The sequence below is a fragment of the Hylobates moloch genome, unplaced genomic scaffold, assembly GCF_009828535.3.
Source record: "Hylobates moloch isolate HMO894 unplaced genomic scaffold, HMol_V3 SCAFFOLD_2, whole genome shotgun sequence".
In the NCBI taxonomy this organism is placed as follows: domain Eukaryota; kingdom Metazoa; phylum Chordata; class Mammalia; order Primates; family Hylobatidae; genus Hylobates; species Hylobates moloch.
Genome location: NW_026652277.1, coordinates 119,819,001 through 119,834,059, shown reverse-complemented (window position 1 = coordinate 119,834,059; position 15,059 = coordinate 119,819,001). Strand labels below are relative to the sequence as shown.

General features: G+C 30.9%; 1 protein-coding gene across 7 annotated transcripts in view; it reads right to left on the bottom strand.

Annotated features, from left to right (window-relative positions):
- The window catches only part of GRIK2 (glutamate ionotropic receptor kainate type subunit 2), a 671,651-nt gene that overhangs the window by 60,478 nt on the left and 596,114 nt on the right, over positions 1–15,059 (bottom strand). Inside the window, exon 15 of one of the 7 annotated variants that reach the window (XM_058435432.1) lies at positions 1,690–2,053. The exons of the other annotated variants lie outside the window; for them this stretch is intronic. Within the exon in view, the coding sequence (XP_058291415.1) occupies positions 1,952–2,053 (102 nt within the window). The 3' untranslated portion in view covers positions 1,690–1,951. Of the gene's footprint in view, positions 1–1,689; positions 2,054–15,059 lie in introns of those variants that run through there. 7 annotated transcript variants of the gene reach the window in all.

The window sequence follows — 15,059 nt, the reverse complement described above, 5'->3', positions numbered from 1 at the left end:
TTCTTTATCATTGAAATACTTTGTTACTTGTTCTCTGTCATCAGGTGACATTGCTTTCAACTTTGCTGAAGCCATTAAAATTGGTTCCATCAAATAGCTTATGCCTATGTTGTAAATTCTCAAAACTACTCCGTTCTGTTTTTACCCCCTCTGTTCTGTTGCCTGGTCATGTGCTGTTTTGCGTCCTCCAAGTCCTCTTTCCAAAAAGCATGCTTTCTCTTTCTTGTCTTTTTCTATCTTGACCTTTCAAGTTGTTCCTTCCTATTTGCACACTGAAGCTTTACAGTCACAGACCAATGGTTTCCTCACATTCTTTAGCTAGACTTCATGACATCTGCCCCTCTCCTTGGCATAAAACGCTTTACTTTTCTGGTTCCACCTTTCTAATCTACTTTAAAATGTTGTTGATTTTTTCCTTTTCCCTGCCTTCTAACTTTTGATTTTCTTAATGTTCTACCATTGCCTTTTCTTATCAACTTCACCTTGGTAAGACCATCAGTTTAAAAACTAGAATAATAATGTGTTAATGGAACCCCTTTCCCTTACTTATACTTCAAATGTAGGGAGATCTTTTCCTACATTTAGGAAGGATAGAGATATTCCCCTAAGGGACAAAAAAATGTCCAACAATTTATTTAACATTGCCATCTACTTAATCCCAGGCTCTTAAACTAGACCCAGCCCAGAGTGAATTAAACCTCTTCCCCAAGAAAACTTTCTTTTTTGCAATTTATATTTATATAAATGGCATTACCCTTTTTTACTTTCCTCCCCCACTATCATCTAATATGAAAATTTTTGATTCCATTTGTTTCAACAATTACATTGTTTCAGTGCAATTCAATTCTTTAAGCTTAATATGAATGGTTTATGTAATTGTTCTCATGCTATTTGGTGGGAGGAAAACAAAATGTAGTAGTATTGCCCCCTCCATAAATACAGGGTCAAAAGAAGAATACAACTATTGTTGCTGATGATGCAAGGTAGAATGAGTACTGTCACAAAGTGAAGGTGGCAGGAAAAGAATATTCTAACAGCTTGCAAACCCTGCATTTAAATATTTACGTCATTTATCTTTCCTTTATCTAGTTTTCAAATTTTACTTTATTTCAGGACCTAATTACTTCTCACTCAAACTCATACTATGAATTCTTACATTGGTCTCATTTCCTCCCATTTCTCTCCTTTTCAATTATCTTCTCAAAATGTATTTTCTTATCTCCTCACTCTGCACCAAACAGTTACAATCATGACTTTCTACAAACTCTCATGTGCTACAACCACACTTCATGTAGAGTTATCTTTCAGGAACCATCCATATTCAATTTGGTATATTACTTTTACTGGAAACAATTGTCTTAAAAACTGGAACATGTTTTATTTACAATTGTATCATGCACAACACCCAATCTAGCTTTTTATACATAATAGGTTCTTAAAAATATACGTTAATTTTCACAGAATTAGGAGTATTTCTAAATTACTGAAAAGGGTCTCATAAAGTTCTTCAACAGAATTAATACTAATTATTTCCATTTAAAATTACACAGAAAATATGCATTTATTTTTTGTCAAATGTATGTTACACAAACATGATGATAATTATTATAGTAATACCAAACAATAATATGATTTGCAATTTTATTATATTAGAACTTGCAAATATATAATTCATTTGATCTCTCAAAACATTATTCCATAAACATGCAATGAAAAAAATGACAGGGCTTATAGGGATCAAGGGGCTTAATAAGGATCATTATCTCAGTATGAAAGTATACTGGACCAGATGCAATGACTCACGCCTATAATCTCAGCACTTTGGGAGGCCAAGGCAGGAGAATCACTTGAGCCCAGCTGTTTGGAACCAGCTTGGGCAACATGGCGAAACCCTGTCTCTACAAAAAATACAAAAATTAGCCAGGAGTGGAGGTGCCTGTAGTCCAGCTACTCAAGAGGTTGAGATGAGAGAATTGCTTATGCCTGGGAGATCCAGGCTGCAATGAGTTATCATCACGCCACTGTACTCCAGCCTGGGCCACAGAGAGAAACTCTGCCTCAAAAAAAAAAAAAAATACATATAAATAAAAGGCTTATCATCTGTTCTCAAATCAAATACCCTTTCTACTATTATATTTATATTTCTATTATTTCCTAAGTATTATACCAAGAAATAAAAGATAGTCTCCTTCATTTTCATTGAATTGCTCTGTGATTCTATTCTACAGAATTAAATAATTTTTGAAAGTATTTATTTTTTTATTACACAATGCTATATTTTTTCTGCACTAATGTTATGAAAAACATTTACTTAGCAGAATTCTTGGTGCTATGGGCTAAATTGTATCCCCCTCAAATTCATTTGTTGACATCCTAACCCTCAATACCTGAGAATGTGATTGTATTTGGAGATAGATGCCTTTAAACGGGTAATTAAGTTAAAATAAGGCCATCGCAGTGAGCCTTAATCTAACTAAGCTTGCATCTTTATAACAGGAAATGAGGACACACGAGACACTAGGGACACATGTGCATGCAGAAGAGAGACCACATGCACCCCCAGAGAAGGTGGCCAAAGAGAGAGGTTTTAGAAGAATCCAACCCTGTCAGCGTCTTGATCTTGAACTTCCAGTCTCCAAAACTGACAGAGAGCTAATATCTATTGTTTAAGTTACCCAATCTATAATATTCTGTTATAGTAGCCATACCAAAGTAATATAATACACTTGGATAAGAAATAAAATATATTTTCACTTATTATATTTGAAGTTTGGTGTAAAAGTGAATTTACTGGACTAAATGTTATGCTTTAAGCATTCTAAACAATGATTCAATGAAAAAATTAATGAACAAAGTAAGTGTTTAATATGTCAAAGATAAAGCTTACTTTTATGGAAAGGTTATATAAATGGAAAGATTTATATAGGAAGGCCAATAAAGAGATTTATCCCCTCAGGGTTATGCATAAGACTGAGTCAACCATCAATTGCTCTTTTTGGCCAAGAATCACACTTATGCATAGATCCAGAGCTCAATGATTGGACTCTGGCATTTACTCACTTAAATTGTATAATATCAATAAAATTATGCTGCTAATTTATAAATAAGAAGTCCCAAATATATAGCCAAAATAAAGATCACAACTTACAGATTAGACATTAATCTTTTATTTGAAGATCAGCATTTTAAAGAACTTCTTTCACAGAGTCTCATATTGTGGATACGTATAAGATTATATGATTGTAGGTGTGTATTATGTCTATACACATATATATATGTACTATCATAGAGGGAATTGTGTATATAAGCTTATTATATAAATATATATAATATATATACTGCACATATGAAATATTGTCCTTCTATTCTAGTCAGTACAAACCTAAACCAAAAGATTAAAAATTCGGGAGTAACAAAATATGTAAAAAGAAGTACATGAGAAGCTGCTATTTCTTGACAGGAGTATTAATAAATATAGGCTACTGTTCTCCTGCCACCTATACAAATTAAAAAATATTTTTTTTTTTTTGAGCGGATCGTCTGTCCCCAGGCTGGAGCATGGGCTCACTGCAACTCCCCTCCGGTTCACCCATCCTCCCAGCACTTTGGGAGGCCGAGACGGGGTTTCACCGTGGTCTCGATCTCCTGACCTCGTGATCCGCCCGCCTCGGCCTCCCAAAGTGCTGGGATTACAAGCGTGAGCCACCGCGCCCGGCCCAAATTAAAAAATATTTTTATGCCAGAAATTAGTATTAAAATATTAATAATTCCCTGGAAATGCAAAAGGAATAGATCCTGCTGTTGACAAAAGAAGACAGAAAGAAAGAAAGAAAGAAAGAAAGAAAGAAAGAAAGAAAGAAAGAAAGAAAGAAAGAAAGAAAGAAAGAAGCTAGCAAGCAAGCAAGCACTGGAGAAAGGTGGTGGGGGGGCAGTTTAACTATAATAATATAATGTGAAAAGCTATTCTATATAAATACATTTCTACATTTTAATATAAGGAGGTGTGTGGACAAATGAAACCAGATCATAAAAGCAGTAGATTTGTACTTTGAGGCATCCCCTACCTCTCTCTCTAATGTCCTAAAAGCTTTATAAGGTATAAACCAGAAACGAGTCTTTTCTCCCTCCCCTCAGTTTGTTATTATGATCCAAGGTAGATAATGGTTCCAAAAAAAAAAAAAAATGAACTTACAGGAAAAAAAAAATTGATATACAAGGGACATAAAGAACTGTAAAGGACAGCATACTGAACAAGAATAGCAAATTAGAAATAATTAATGAAAAGTATGAAGGTAATATAAGTATATAAATATACTCAAATAAATAATTAACACTCAAAAACAGAGGGAGTATGAACAAATATAAATGCAACTATAAAATACATTGGTGATACTAGATGATAAAATATGGTAGTTGAAATAATGAAAGAAATAAATGTGTACTTAAAATTAAAGAAAGCTTACATAAATACAAATCTTCTACAGAAACATAGATGGAATTAGTAAAAGAGAAAAAAAGAAAATATAGTTAACAAAAATAAAACTTTAATACCTAGTCAATATGATTATATTATAAATCAGATTTATAAAGTTTTCAGACTGCTAAGCAGTATAGAATTTTTAAAATTAACTTCTAGTTACGCTATACAGAAAGTTCTGAATTTTAAAAACGAAATTATATCAATTAAAAGGAACAATTGTTAGATACTTATTGGTCTTCACAACAGCAATTCTAGATGGGAGAAGTCAAAGGAATAATATTGTTGAATAGTTGACAGAAAATACTATAGTCTAATTTTTTCCAGTAAACTGGCAGATATATGCAATGACAAAATAAAACAGTCTTTGTCCTGCAAGGACAGCTTTTGTTAATAAACAATATACTATAGAAAGAAAAAATAATTTCAATATGTCATGTATTTGGGATATGAATAACAATAATCACTAAATTATTTGTTAAAGATTAATGTCATCAACATAAATAAGAAACAAAGTTTTAAAATAAATGTAGTATGTTTATTACAATCAAGAAATTTATATAATATCAATATGATATGTGTTTTGGGTGTTGTGATATCAGTGAGCCAGAGGATTCCAAGATGATTCCAGGAAGTGAATAGCAAAATAGAAACATAAGCATGAGTGCATGTATATATGCACTTGCATTCCATTTGTCCCATGTTTATTCACCTATATATCTATGTGTGCAATTCCATTTATCCCATATATAAATATATATATATGAATAAACATAGGATAAATGGAATTGCGATAAACAAATGAATATAAAATGGAAAAGCTGTAGTAAATTGTAAAACAAATGTCATTAAAGTTAATACAACTAAGTTAAACTTATATCAAGGCACAAACTTCAGATTGGATAAGAAAAAATATTCTAGGTTTGTGAAATCTATAAGATATACAATCAAAAGAACAAAGAAAGTTTAAAAATAAAAGCATTGCAACTTAAATAAGACAATTAAAATCAAAGAATCCTATTCAAGCAACTGTATAATTAAAAATAGAACTTAAGTACACAATCATAAAGGATAAAGTCAAATTCCATACACTATTTAAACATAGATGAATATAACAAGTATAAATCTATATATGTATCTAAAAATGTAGCCTTTTTATATATTTATAAATAACAACTGATGAAATTATAGGTAAAAATGAATACATCTGTGATAATAGGTGGGATTGTAATTAGAGACATCTTTTTTATCATTGTTCTTTCAGTGACTGAATAATTATGAAGGAATCAATAAAGAAGTGTACAAATATTTGATTCTTGTATTCAATATGTTAATGTATGTTACCCAAAATAACCAAAATAATTTCGTAGCATAAGTAAACTTAACAAAAATAGACTTTGTAAAGAATACAATAAAAGCATTAATAAATTGCAACACTCAAGAGCAGAGATAATATGTTCTCAGTGAATCATCAAATAGAATTAAAATGCTATAAAAATAGCTAAAAGCATATATCCATACATATATACATACATACACACATATGTATATATAATTATACATAATTATATATACATATATGTGTATATACTGTGTATGTATATACTAACATGTATAATATACATATAATATACATACATATATAACATATATACATAATATATACACGCACATATACTACATACATATATAATATATATAGTATGTATATATACACACACACACACATACACACACACATAATGCAGGCATTTAGCTTAAAAAATCAAGCTCATTGTGATACTAGACCAATAAAATCAAAATCATTCCCCTAAATATTAATAATCAAATATTAATAGGGCTAGTATCATATAAATAATAATATAAATTATCAAATATCTAAGAATAAAGAAGAAAGCTTTAAAACTATTAAATGGCTTAGACAAAACCTGGAGGGGATAGAGATTAATAGCATTCCAAGATAAGTTCACTTTTTTAGGTATCCACTCTCAACAAACTTATATGCATTTTAATAAAATATGTTAAAACTATTAAGCCTTATAAGAGTGGAAAAACTTTGAAATTAATTTCTGATAAAATTAAATTAGAAATCAAATTAACAGAAAGATAGCTAGAAAATCATTGATTACTTAGACAATAGCACAATTTCATATAACAAGTGAAGGAAGAAATCAAAAGAGAAATTTAAAAGCATTCTGATTTGAATGAAAATGAAAATAAAATATATAAAATGTATCAGTTTTAGGTAAAGTAGTAACACTATGTGAAGCAGTAGCACTACACAACCAGATTAGAAAAGATAAAAAATGACTCAAATCCAGTACTTCAACTTCCACTTAAGTATTCAATAGCAAAGACTTGGAACCAACCCAAACGCCCATCAATGATAGACTGGATAAAGAAAATGTGGCACATATAAACCATGGAAAATACTATGCAGTCATAAAAAAGAATGAGTTCATGTCCTTTGCAGGGACATGGATGAAGCTGGAAACCGTCATTCTCAGCAAACTAACAGAGGAACAGAAAACCAAACACCACATGTTCTCATTCATAAGTGGGAGCTGAACAATGAGAACACATGTACACAGGGAGGGGAACATCACATACTGGGGCCTGTCGGGGGGTGGGGAGCAAGGAGAGGGAGTGCATTGGGACAAATACCTAATGCATGTGGGGCTTAAAACCTAGATAACGGGTTGATAGTTTCAGCAAACCACCATGGCACATGTATACCTATGTAACAAACCTGCACCTTCTGCACATGTATCCCAGAACTTAAAGTAAAATGAAAAAATAAAAAAATTAAAGAAGAAGAATGCCTGGAACAGTGTTTGGCACCTAGCGGGCATTTGGGTTTTTGGTTAACTATTTGAATGTTATGTTATGTTATGGCAAATAATGACTTTCACTCACTCACTATTTAGAAGTATCCTGAAGTATCTATATTTTTTAAAAATTCAGCTCAATTATATATTTTATTAGAAGTAGGAATAATATGAATAAAGAATGTCGGAATATCAGAAAAAAAGAATTAGAAAAAAGAGAACAAATGAAACCAACAGTATGCAAAGAAAGGGCACAATATAGATTACAGTGGAAAATGATTAACTAGAAAAGAGAAATATAGAGAAAATCAATGAAAATCTAAATCTGACTCTTTCAAAATGTCAATAAAATTTATCAGGCTCAAACTAGATTGACCAGAAACAAAACAGAGAAACACAAGTTACCAGTAGCAGGAATGTGAGAAGTGACACCATTGTAGATTTTATAGATATATTTTAAAAAATACTAATAAGGCAACATTGTGAAAAACGTTAAACCAGTAAGTTCAACAGCATAGATAAGTGTACAAACACTTTGAAAGACACAAATTACCAAAGCTCACTAAAAATAATATGGATAACCTAAGTAATCCTATAGTTATGAAAAACAGAACTTGTCATTAAAAACAGAAAACCAAATACCTCATGTTGTTACTTCTAAGTGAAAACTAACCATTGAGCACACCTGGATGTAAATGTGGGAACAATAGGCACTGTGGACTACTAGAGGGGTGAGGCAGGGAGGAGGCATAGGTTGAAAAACTACTCGTTGGGTACTATGCTCACTACCTGGGTGATAGGCCCATTACCCCAAACTTCAGTTTCAAGCAATATTCCCATGTAACAGACCTGCATGTGTACCCTCCGCATCAAAAAAAAAAAAAAAAAGCCTTCAACGAAGAAAACCCTATGCCCAGGTGATATCACAGTATCACAGTAAATTCTACCAAACATTAAAAAAAATTTTAATAAACTATTCCAGAAAATTGAAGATAGAATATTCTTAACACGATATAAAACAAACATAACACTGAAAGTGAAATTAGCAAACAACAGAAGCAAACTTTAGACCAATATCCCTTGTGAACATAGATGCAAACGTTTTTCAGAAAATGTTAACAGGTAGATTCAACACTAAACAAACAAACAAACAAACAAAAAGACTAATTTAAGTTTATCTCGGGAATACAAGGTTGCTTTAACAGAATAAAAAAGAATATCTTTCATCGTATACACATATGATCATCCCAATAGATTTCTAAAAAGCATAAGAGAAATTGAGCTATTGTTCCTGATTTTAAAACACTAAAAAAGAATATTTCAGTAAACAAGAAAGAAAGGAAAATTCCCCAACCCGATATAAGTTACCTATAATGACCTGAAGCTAATATACTTAATTATGTAAAAATGAATGTTTTCTCCTTTGATAGGAAAAAAGGAAAATATATCTTTTCTCACTATTCCTAGTCAAATTTCCAGTCAATACGGTAAGGCACAAAAACCTTGTATAGTCATTTGGATTGGTGGGGAAGAGAAAAACCTTTTTTTTCCATAGACAACATATTACTCTACAAAAAAAATAAAATCTTCGTGAACTAATAAGAGAGCTTAACACATGTCTCAGGATACAAGATCACTATTAACAATCAATTGTGTTTCTACAAAAGTGAAATTTTTGAAAATACCATTTACAATAGCATCAAAATTATGAAATACTTGGGGATAGCTGGAAAATTTGTGTAAGATCTGGAAACTGAAAACTAAAAAAGTATTACTAAGAGAAATTCAACATTAATGATGAAATACAGTCTGCTTATATAGTAAAATTATCAATTTTTAAGATGTCAATTATTCCCCAAATGATCTATAAATTCAATGACATTCCAATGAAATTCTCAGTAAGTATTTTCATAGAATTTGGCATGCTGACTCTAAAGTTTACATAGAAATGCAAAATATCTAGAATAGTAAAAACAGTTTTGAAAAAAAAAAAAAGTTGAAGGATATATACTACCTGACTTCAATAATTATTACAAACCTACAGTCAGCAAGACAGTGTAGTATTGGCATAGACAAATGTAGCAGATTAAAGATTAAAGAAAAACCCCACTTTGGGAGGCTGAGGCAGGCAGATCACCTGAGGTCAGGAGTTCGAGACCAGCCTGGCAAATATGGTGAAACCTAGTCTCTACTAAAAATACCAAAGTTAACCAGGTGTGGTGGCACACGCCTGTAATCCCAACTACTTGGGAAGCTGAGACAGGAGAATCACTTGAACCAAGGAGAAGGAGACGGAGGTTGCAGTGAGCCGAGATCATGCCACTACACTCCAGCCTGAGAGACAGAGCGAGACTCCAACTCAAAAAAAAAAAAAGAAAGAAAGAAAGAAAAAGAAAAACCCACACATATACACACTCAACTGATTTTTAAAGTAAGTGCAAAGGAAATTCAGTGAGGAAAGGATAATCTTTTCAAAATAAATATGGTCATGTAACATTATACATTCAGGAAAATTAAGCAAAAACTTTCATCTATACCTTTATCATGTACAAAAAATTAACTCAAAATGAATCTTAGAACCATTTTTAAGCCTAACCCTATAAAACTTCCAGAAGAAAATATAGCAGGAAATTGTTGTGGATTTGAATTTGGCAAATATTTCCTAAATAAGACAATAAAAACACAATCTATAACAGCAAAAATCCCTACATAAATCAGGTTTCATTAAACTTGGGTGATTCCGCTATTCCAAAGCCACTTTTAAGAGGATCAAAAGACAAGTCATAGACTAAGATAAAGTAGCGTAGATAAATCTCAAATATTTAAGCAAAATGAAAAAAGAAAGACAAAAAGGAGTACACATTGAGTACACACAGTAATGTTCCTTTATCTGCGGTTACATGGTTACCTGCAGTCTACTGTGGTCCACAAATATTAAATGGAAAATTTCAGGAACTAACAATTCATAAGTTTTAAATTGTGCCTCATTCTGAGTAGCGTGATGGAATCTCATTGTGTCCTCCTCTGTCCAGCCCAGGCCGTGAACCATTCCTTTGTACAGTGTACCCACACTATATGATTTGATTTATATAAAATTTTAGAAAATGCAAACTAATCTGTACTGACAAAAAGCAGATCAGTAGTTGCCTATGATTAGGGGTAGTATTGAGAAAAGGTGTGGGGTCCATATTACCAAGGGGTAAAAGGAAACTTTTGGGAGCAATAGATATGCTCACTATCTTGACTGTGGTATTTTCTCACTGATGTATACATACGTTAAAAGTTTCAAATTTACATTTCAAACTTGTGAAGTTTATTGTATGTCAACTTTATCTCAATAAAGCTGAAAGTTAAAAATAAAGCAGATTTTTTTTTAGTTACTTGGCAAATGTATTCCAAAGTTATATATCATAATAAACTTCCATAGAAGAGCAAATTTTGAAAAAGAAGAAAAAAGAGGAATTAGACAATATTAAATATCCTACTAAAATTTTTAGTAAAAATAAGTGGAGCTAAATAGAAAAAAAGTTAATAGAATGTAATTAAGACTTTGGAAACAGATCGATGTAGATGATATACAGATGATAGATAATAGACAAATAGATATAGACAGACAGATAATCTGACACGTTAATTGGCACCAAAAATTGATTAGGAATGAATTAACACTGTGTGGTGGCTCTTATTAAAGAATAGTTTCTGATAGCAGGAAGTTGAAGTCAATGAAGTTTCTATCACTAGGAAATAAGTAATATGTGATGAGCAGGTATTGTATAAAACTTGTGGCATTAGAAACAATTAACAATTAATAATCACATTGAGTGAAAACTAAAACAAATATATAAATTTAAAATTAAAAAATACCAAAGATGTATATTAAAAGTGCCAGCACATATTCTTTAAAGATATAACCATAATCAAAGACATATACTAATGTATGTTAGAGTGATTCATTATGTAAAGATAGTGGGGCATGGGTCTCAATGGGGCTGAGGGGGTAATAATTAAAATTTTAAAAACTAGCTAGTTTTCAAATAATAAATAAAGACCTTGCATAGACTAATAATAGTGCAACTTAGGAGTGAGATAAATCCAATTCGTTATACCTATAAATAAGAGAAACAAAAGCAAACTTAATTATTCTTAACCTTAGTTCGTTAGTGTAATTTTTTTCTTAGAATTCTTACTTTTTACAGAGAAAAAAGAATAGAACACTTTTAACAAGTTACACATGTTTCTGTAAAATAGCATGGAAAAGAGTATCAACAAATTATTTTTTAACAACTCAAATAACAGATGTTAACAGGAGCTCAAATGTGAACAGATAATAATATAACTGAAGGTAATATTTTTAATTGAGTTAAAGCCACGGCTTAAAATTATTCGAGATATCCGAAAAATCGAGAAATTCTATCACTGACAACATTCATGAAAATTGGCCAATGGTGAAAGAAACTAAGTTTCTAAGTAGTGATTCAATATAACAAACCCACGGCCAAGCCTTGGTGAGTAAGTGTAAGGGGCACAGACCTGTGGGGCAGGATGTTAAGGCCAACTACAGGACTCTGTCCCTCTCTTCCTGCTTCTTGAATAAAGTACATCGGATTAAGACATAAGCAGATGCAAAATATGTCTACTCTTCAGCAATAATGTGTTTGTCACTGGTGATGCTCTGTTATATATGGGTAATTTAAAAAAAATGCACATTTTGTCCATTTTGTTTAAGTGCTCTAAACAAATGAAAATAGCTTTGTGCACGGTCCAAACATGAAGATCCTCCTGCTAAGAGATTTTAGTAGAAACAGCACTTTTTGGCATTTTTTGGTTATCTGTAAAAGTAATTAGTGAATAATTTGGCCATGATTATCAAATCCAGTAGGAAAGAAAGAAGCATAATTGCAGTAGTTAAAAACATTATTTCTTCACCGTTTGAAATATCCTGACATACACACTCTATTGTCAAGCATTTTTCCTTAAACTATAATGACCTCTTTTGATAGAGAATCTAATGTAATAAAAACCAGGAAATGAGATCAAAATTATAAAGTAGTATTTATCAAAATGTTAAGTGCCTGCATTACCTTTTATTTTAGAAATGAACTTCAGCATAGTGAGAAATTTAGAACAATTTTAGAACAACCTTAGAACAATGAATTGAGTAACATTAAGGTATTATATGTGGGAGAATCTTCAATAATAATTGAAGGAATCAAATCTGAAACAATTTACTCAGCGAGCTCACTGTGGATTTTTACTCCAGTCACATGCAGTGATGCTACAAAGACCTTGCCATTCTTATATTCTCCTTGAAATATCTTCATTTCTAGCATGCAATTTATTTATCTAAATAGACTTGTATAAATTTTAAGCCCAAATAGTTATTGGGATTATATAGAAATAATAGTGATGTTAGTATGTTGTTTAAACTAGACTTGTTTAAACAATTTTGTGAATAGGCATAACCATGGATTTTTCATTCCTGTCTTTTGCATTCTATAATAGGATTGTCAGATACAATTTTCTCTACGTTATTTGGAAAGATTATGTGCCATTCACACACGCAAATGCACACACACATACACACACACTCAAATACACACCTCATCACATCTCGCATATATATTACATATACATACTCTAGGATTTAAATATTTGAACAAATCTCAACCTCTGTCAGCTGTTTTCTTATTTGGAAATAAATAGGAGAATAATGATCTATTTTGAAAAGACGTTGAGCATTTAAAGCAGTCTGCTCTTTGCTGTCGAATAGTATCAATAATTATAACTTTCTTAACAAAATAGTTTTGAAACTGGATAAAAGAGTCAATATCATTAATGTCAAGAGTTTATTTCTGCAGAGAAATACATTAACTTCAAAAAAAAGCATGTTTTAAAATACACCAATTTTAAATCTAAGGAATCAAATAAAATTTGAAATGTTACTTAGCTTTGTAGTCAGTTATTAATAGGGAACACAGCCTAATGCCCATTTTTATTTGTGGTTCCCCTAGTCAGACTTGCATTCTGATTAATCAGTGGCTGATTAATCACCCAATCTGACTCAGTTTCCATCAAGCAAGTGACTCTCTGTTCTCATCTCATCTGATGGCTGGCATGTCAAACCTGAGTAGTTTGGATCTACCATGGGTTCATTTTCACATAGTGTAGTGTCTTAAATTTGTTTAGACAACATTCAGAAACATTCATAGATAATTTAGTAGTTTTCAAATAATAAGATAAAATAATAAGAATCTATATCAAAGTAGTGATCAATATTCACAAGGTAAGTTTTCCAACTTGTGAATCATTAAAATGATATATTTTAATGGTAATAAGTTAATATGATCTGATCAACATTGATATCAAAATTACTTATCCTGGGTATAGCCTATTTCTATTTTTCTCTTATTTCTTACATGAGCTATAGTTATGGTTGCCTTATAATTTCTTGTTTAAATCAGGACAGGAGAGTGAAACAGGGCACAATTAATTATCAATTCAAGATGCTATGTATTAAGTGAAATTTTCTGGAAAAAATGGGGCATATGTTCATCCTAGCTCTAATGGAAACAGACAAAGCACAGATGGTCAGGAATCCTAGATTCCAGTACTAGTTCATCATTTGCTAGGGGAGAAATCCTGCACAACCGCTTTATCTATCTCAGACAAAATTTCCCCTTTATAAGTCAGAATACTAACTCTTGCTGTGTCTAATTTCCAAGACTATTGTGTTTAAAAATCACATAATTTAATAAGAATTCAGTCCTTTTTGTGATCTAAAAAAAGTATTTAAAATGCTAGTTCATTTCTATCATAATTTTTATAATTCAGGAGCAAGAGAAAAACAAATTATTCACTATTATTGCTTGAAAACTATAAATATGCATGAAAAAAGATTTATCCTTTCATTTGTTATGAATTATCTCATTTAATGAACACTGCTATGTATAACATTATGTACTAAAAATACAAAGGAAGATATAATGAGGCTAGAAATGTAGTTAAAGGTCCTATCATTTGGAACCTAAAAAACAGATGTTGAACTTGATATCATGGAGAGATTAGGAATGACTATTGGCATAAAGTCCAATTATACAATAATCTAGGACACTTGAGTGAAGTAATAGGTGGCATTATGAATGGACTGAATGTAATATTTGCCAGTAGAATGTATATATTTATACATTCATATATAATGTATATATTTGTATATAATGTATATTAATGTATATATCTGTATATAATGTATATATTTATATACACATTTGTATGTATATATATTGTAATATATAGATATATACATTTGTTTATGATGTATATATAGATATACATTTGTTTATAATGTATATATATTCATATTGGTATGCAATGTACATTAATGTATATGTGTGTATAATGTATATCAATGTACATATTATATTTATATTAAATAATAGGGCATATATATTGTTTGCTAGTAGAATGCATATATTTATTTTTATTATGTATATTAACATCTATAATATATTAAAATATATAGAAGCATGCATATATAGCCTAATATGATTCAAAAACATGGAAGTATAATAGATTTAACTGTATTTCAAGAAATAGTATCTATGCACAGATAGATAAATATGTACACATTTCTAAAGGAGAAGAATCAGGAATTTTAAAACTAATTTCCTCAGAACTATGGCATTATTCTTGATATAACCATTTAAATGAAGTACTATATTGTTACAAATTTATGGTTGCTTATGAAATTGTCATTA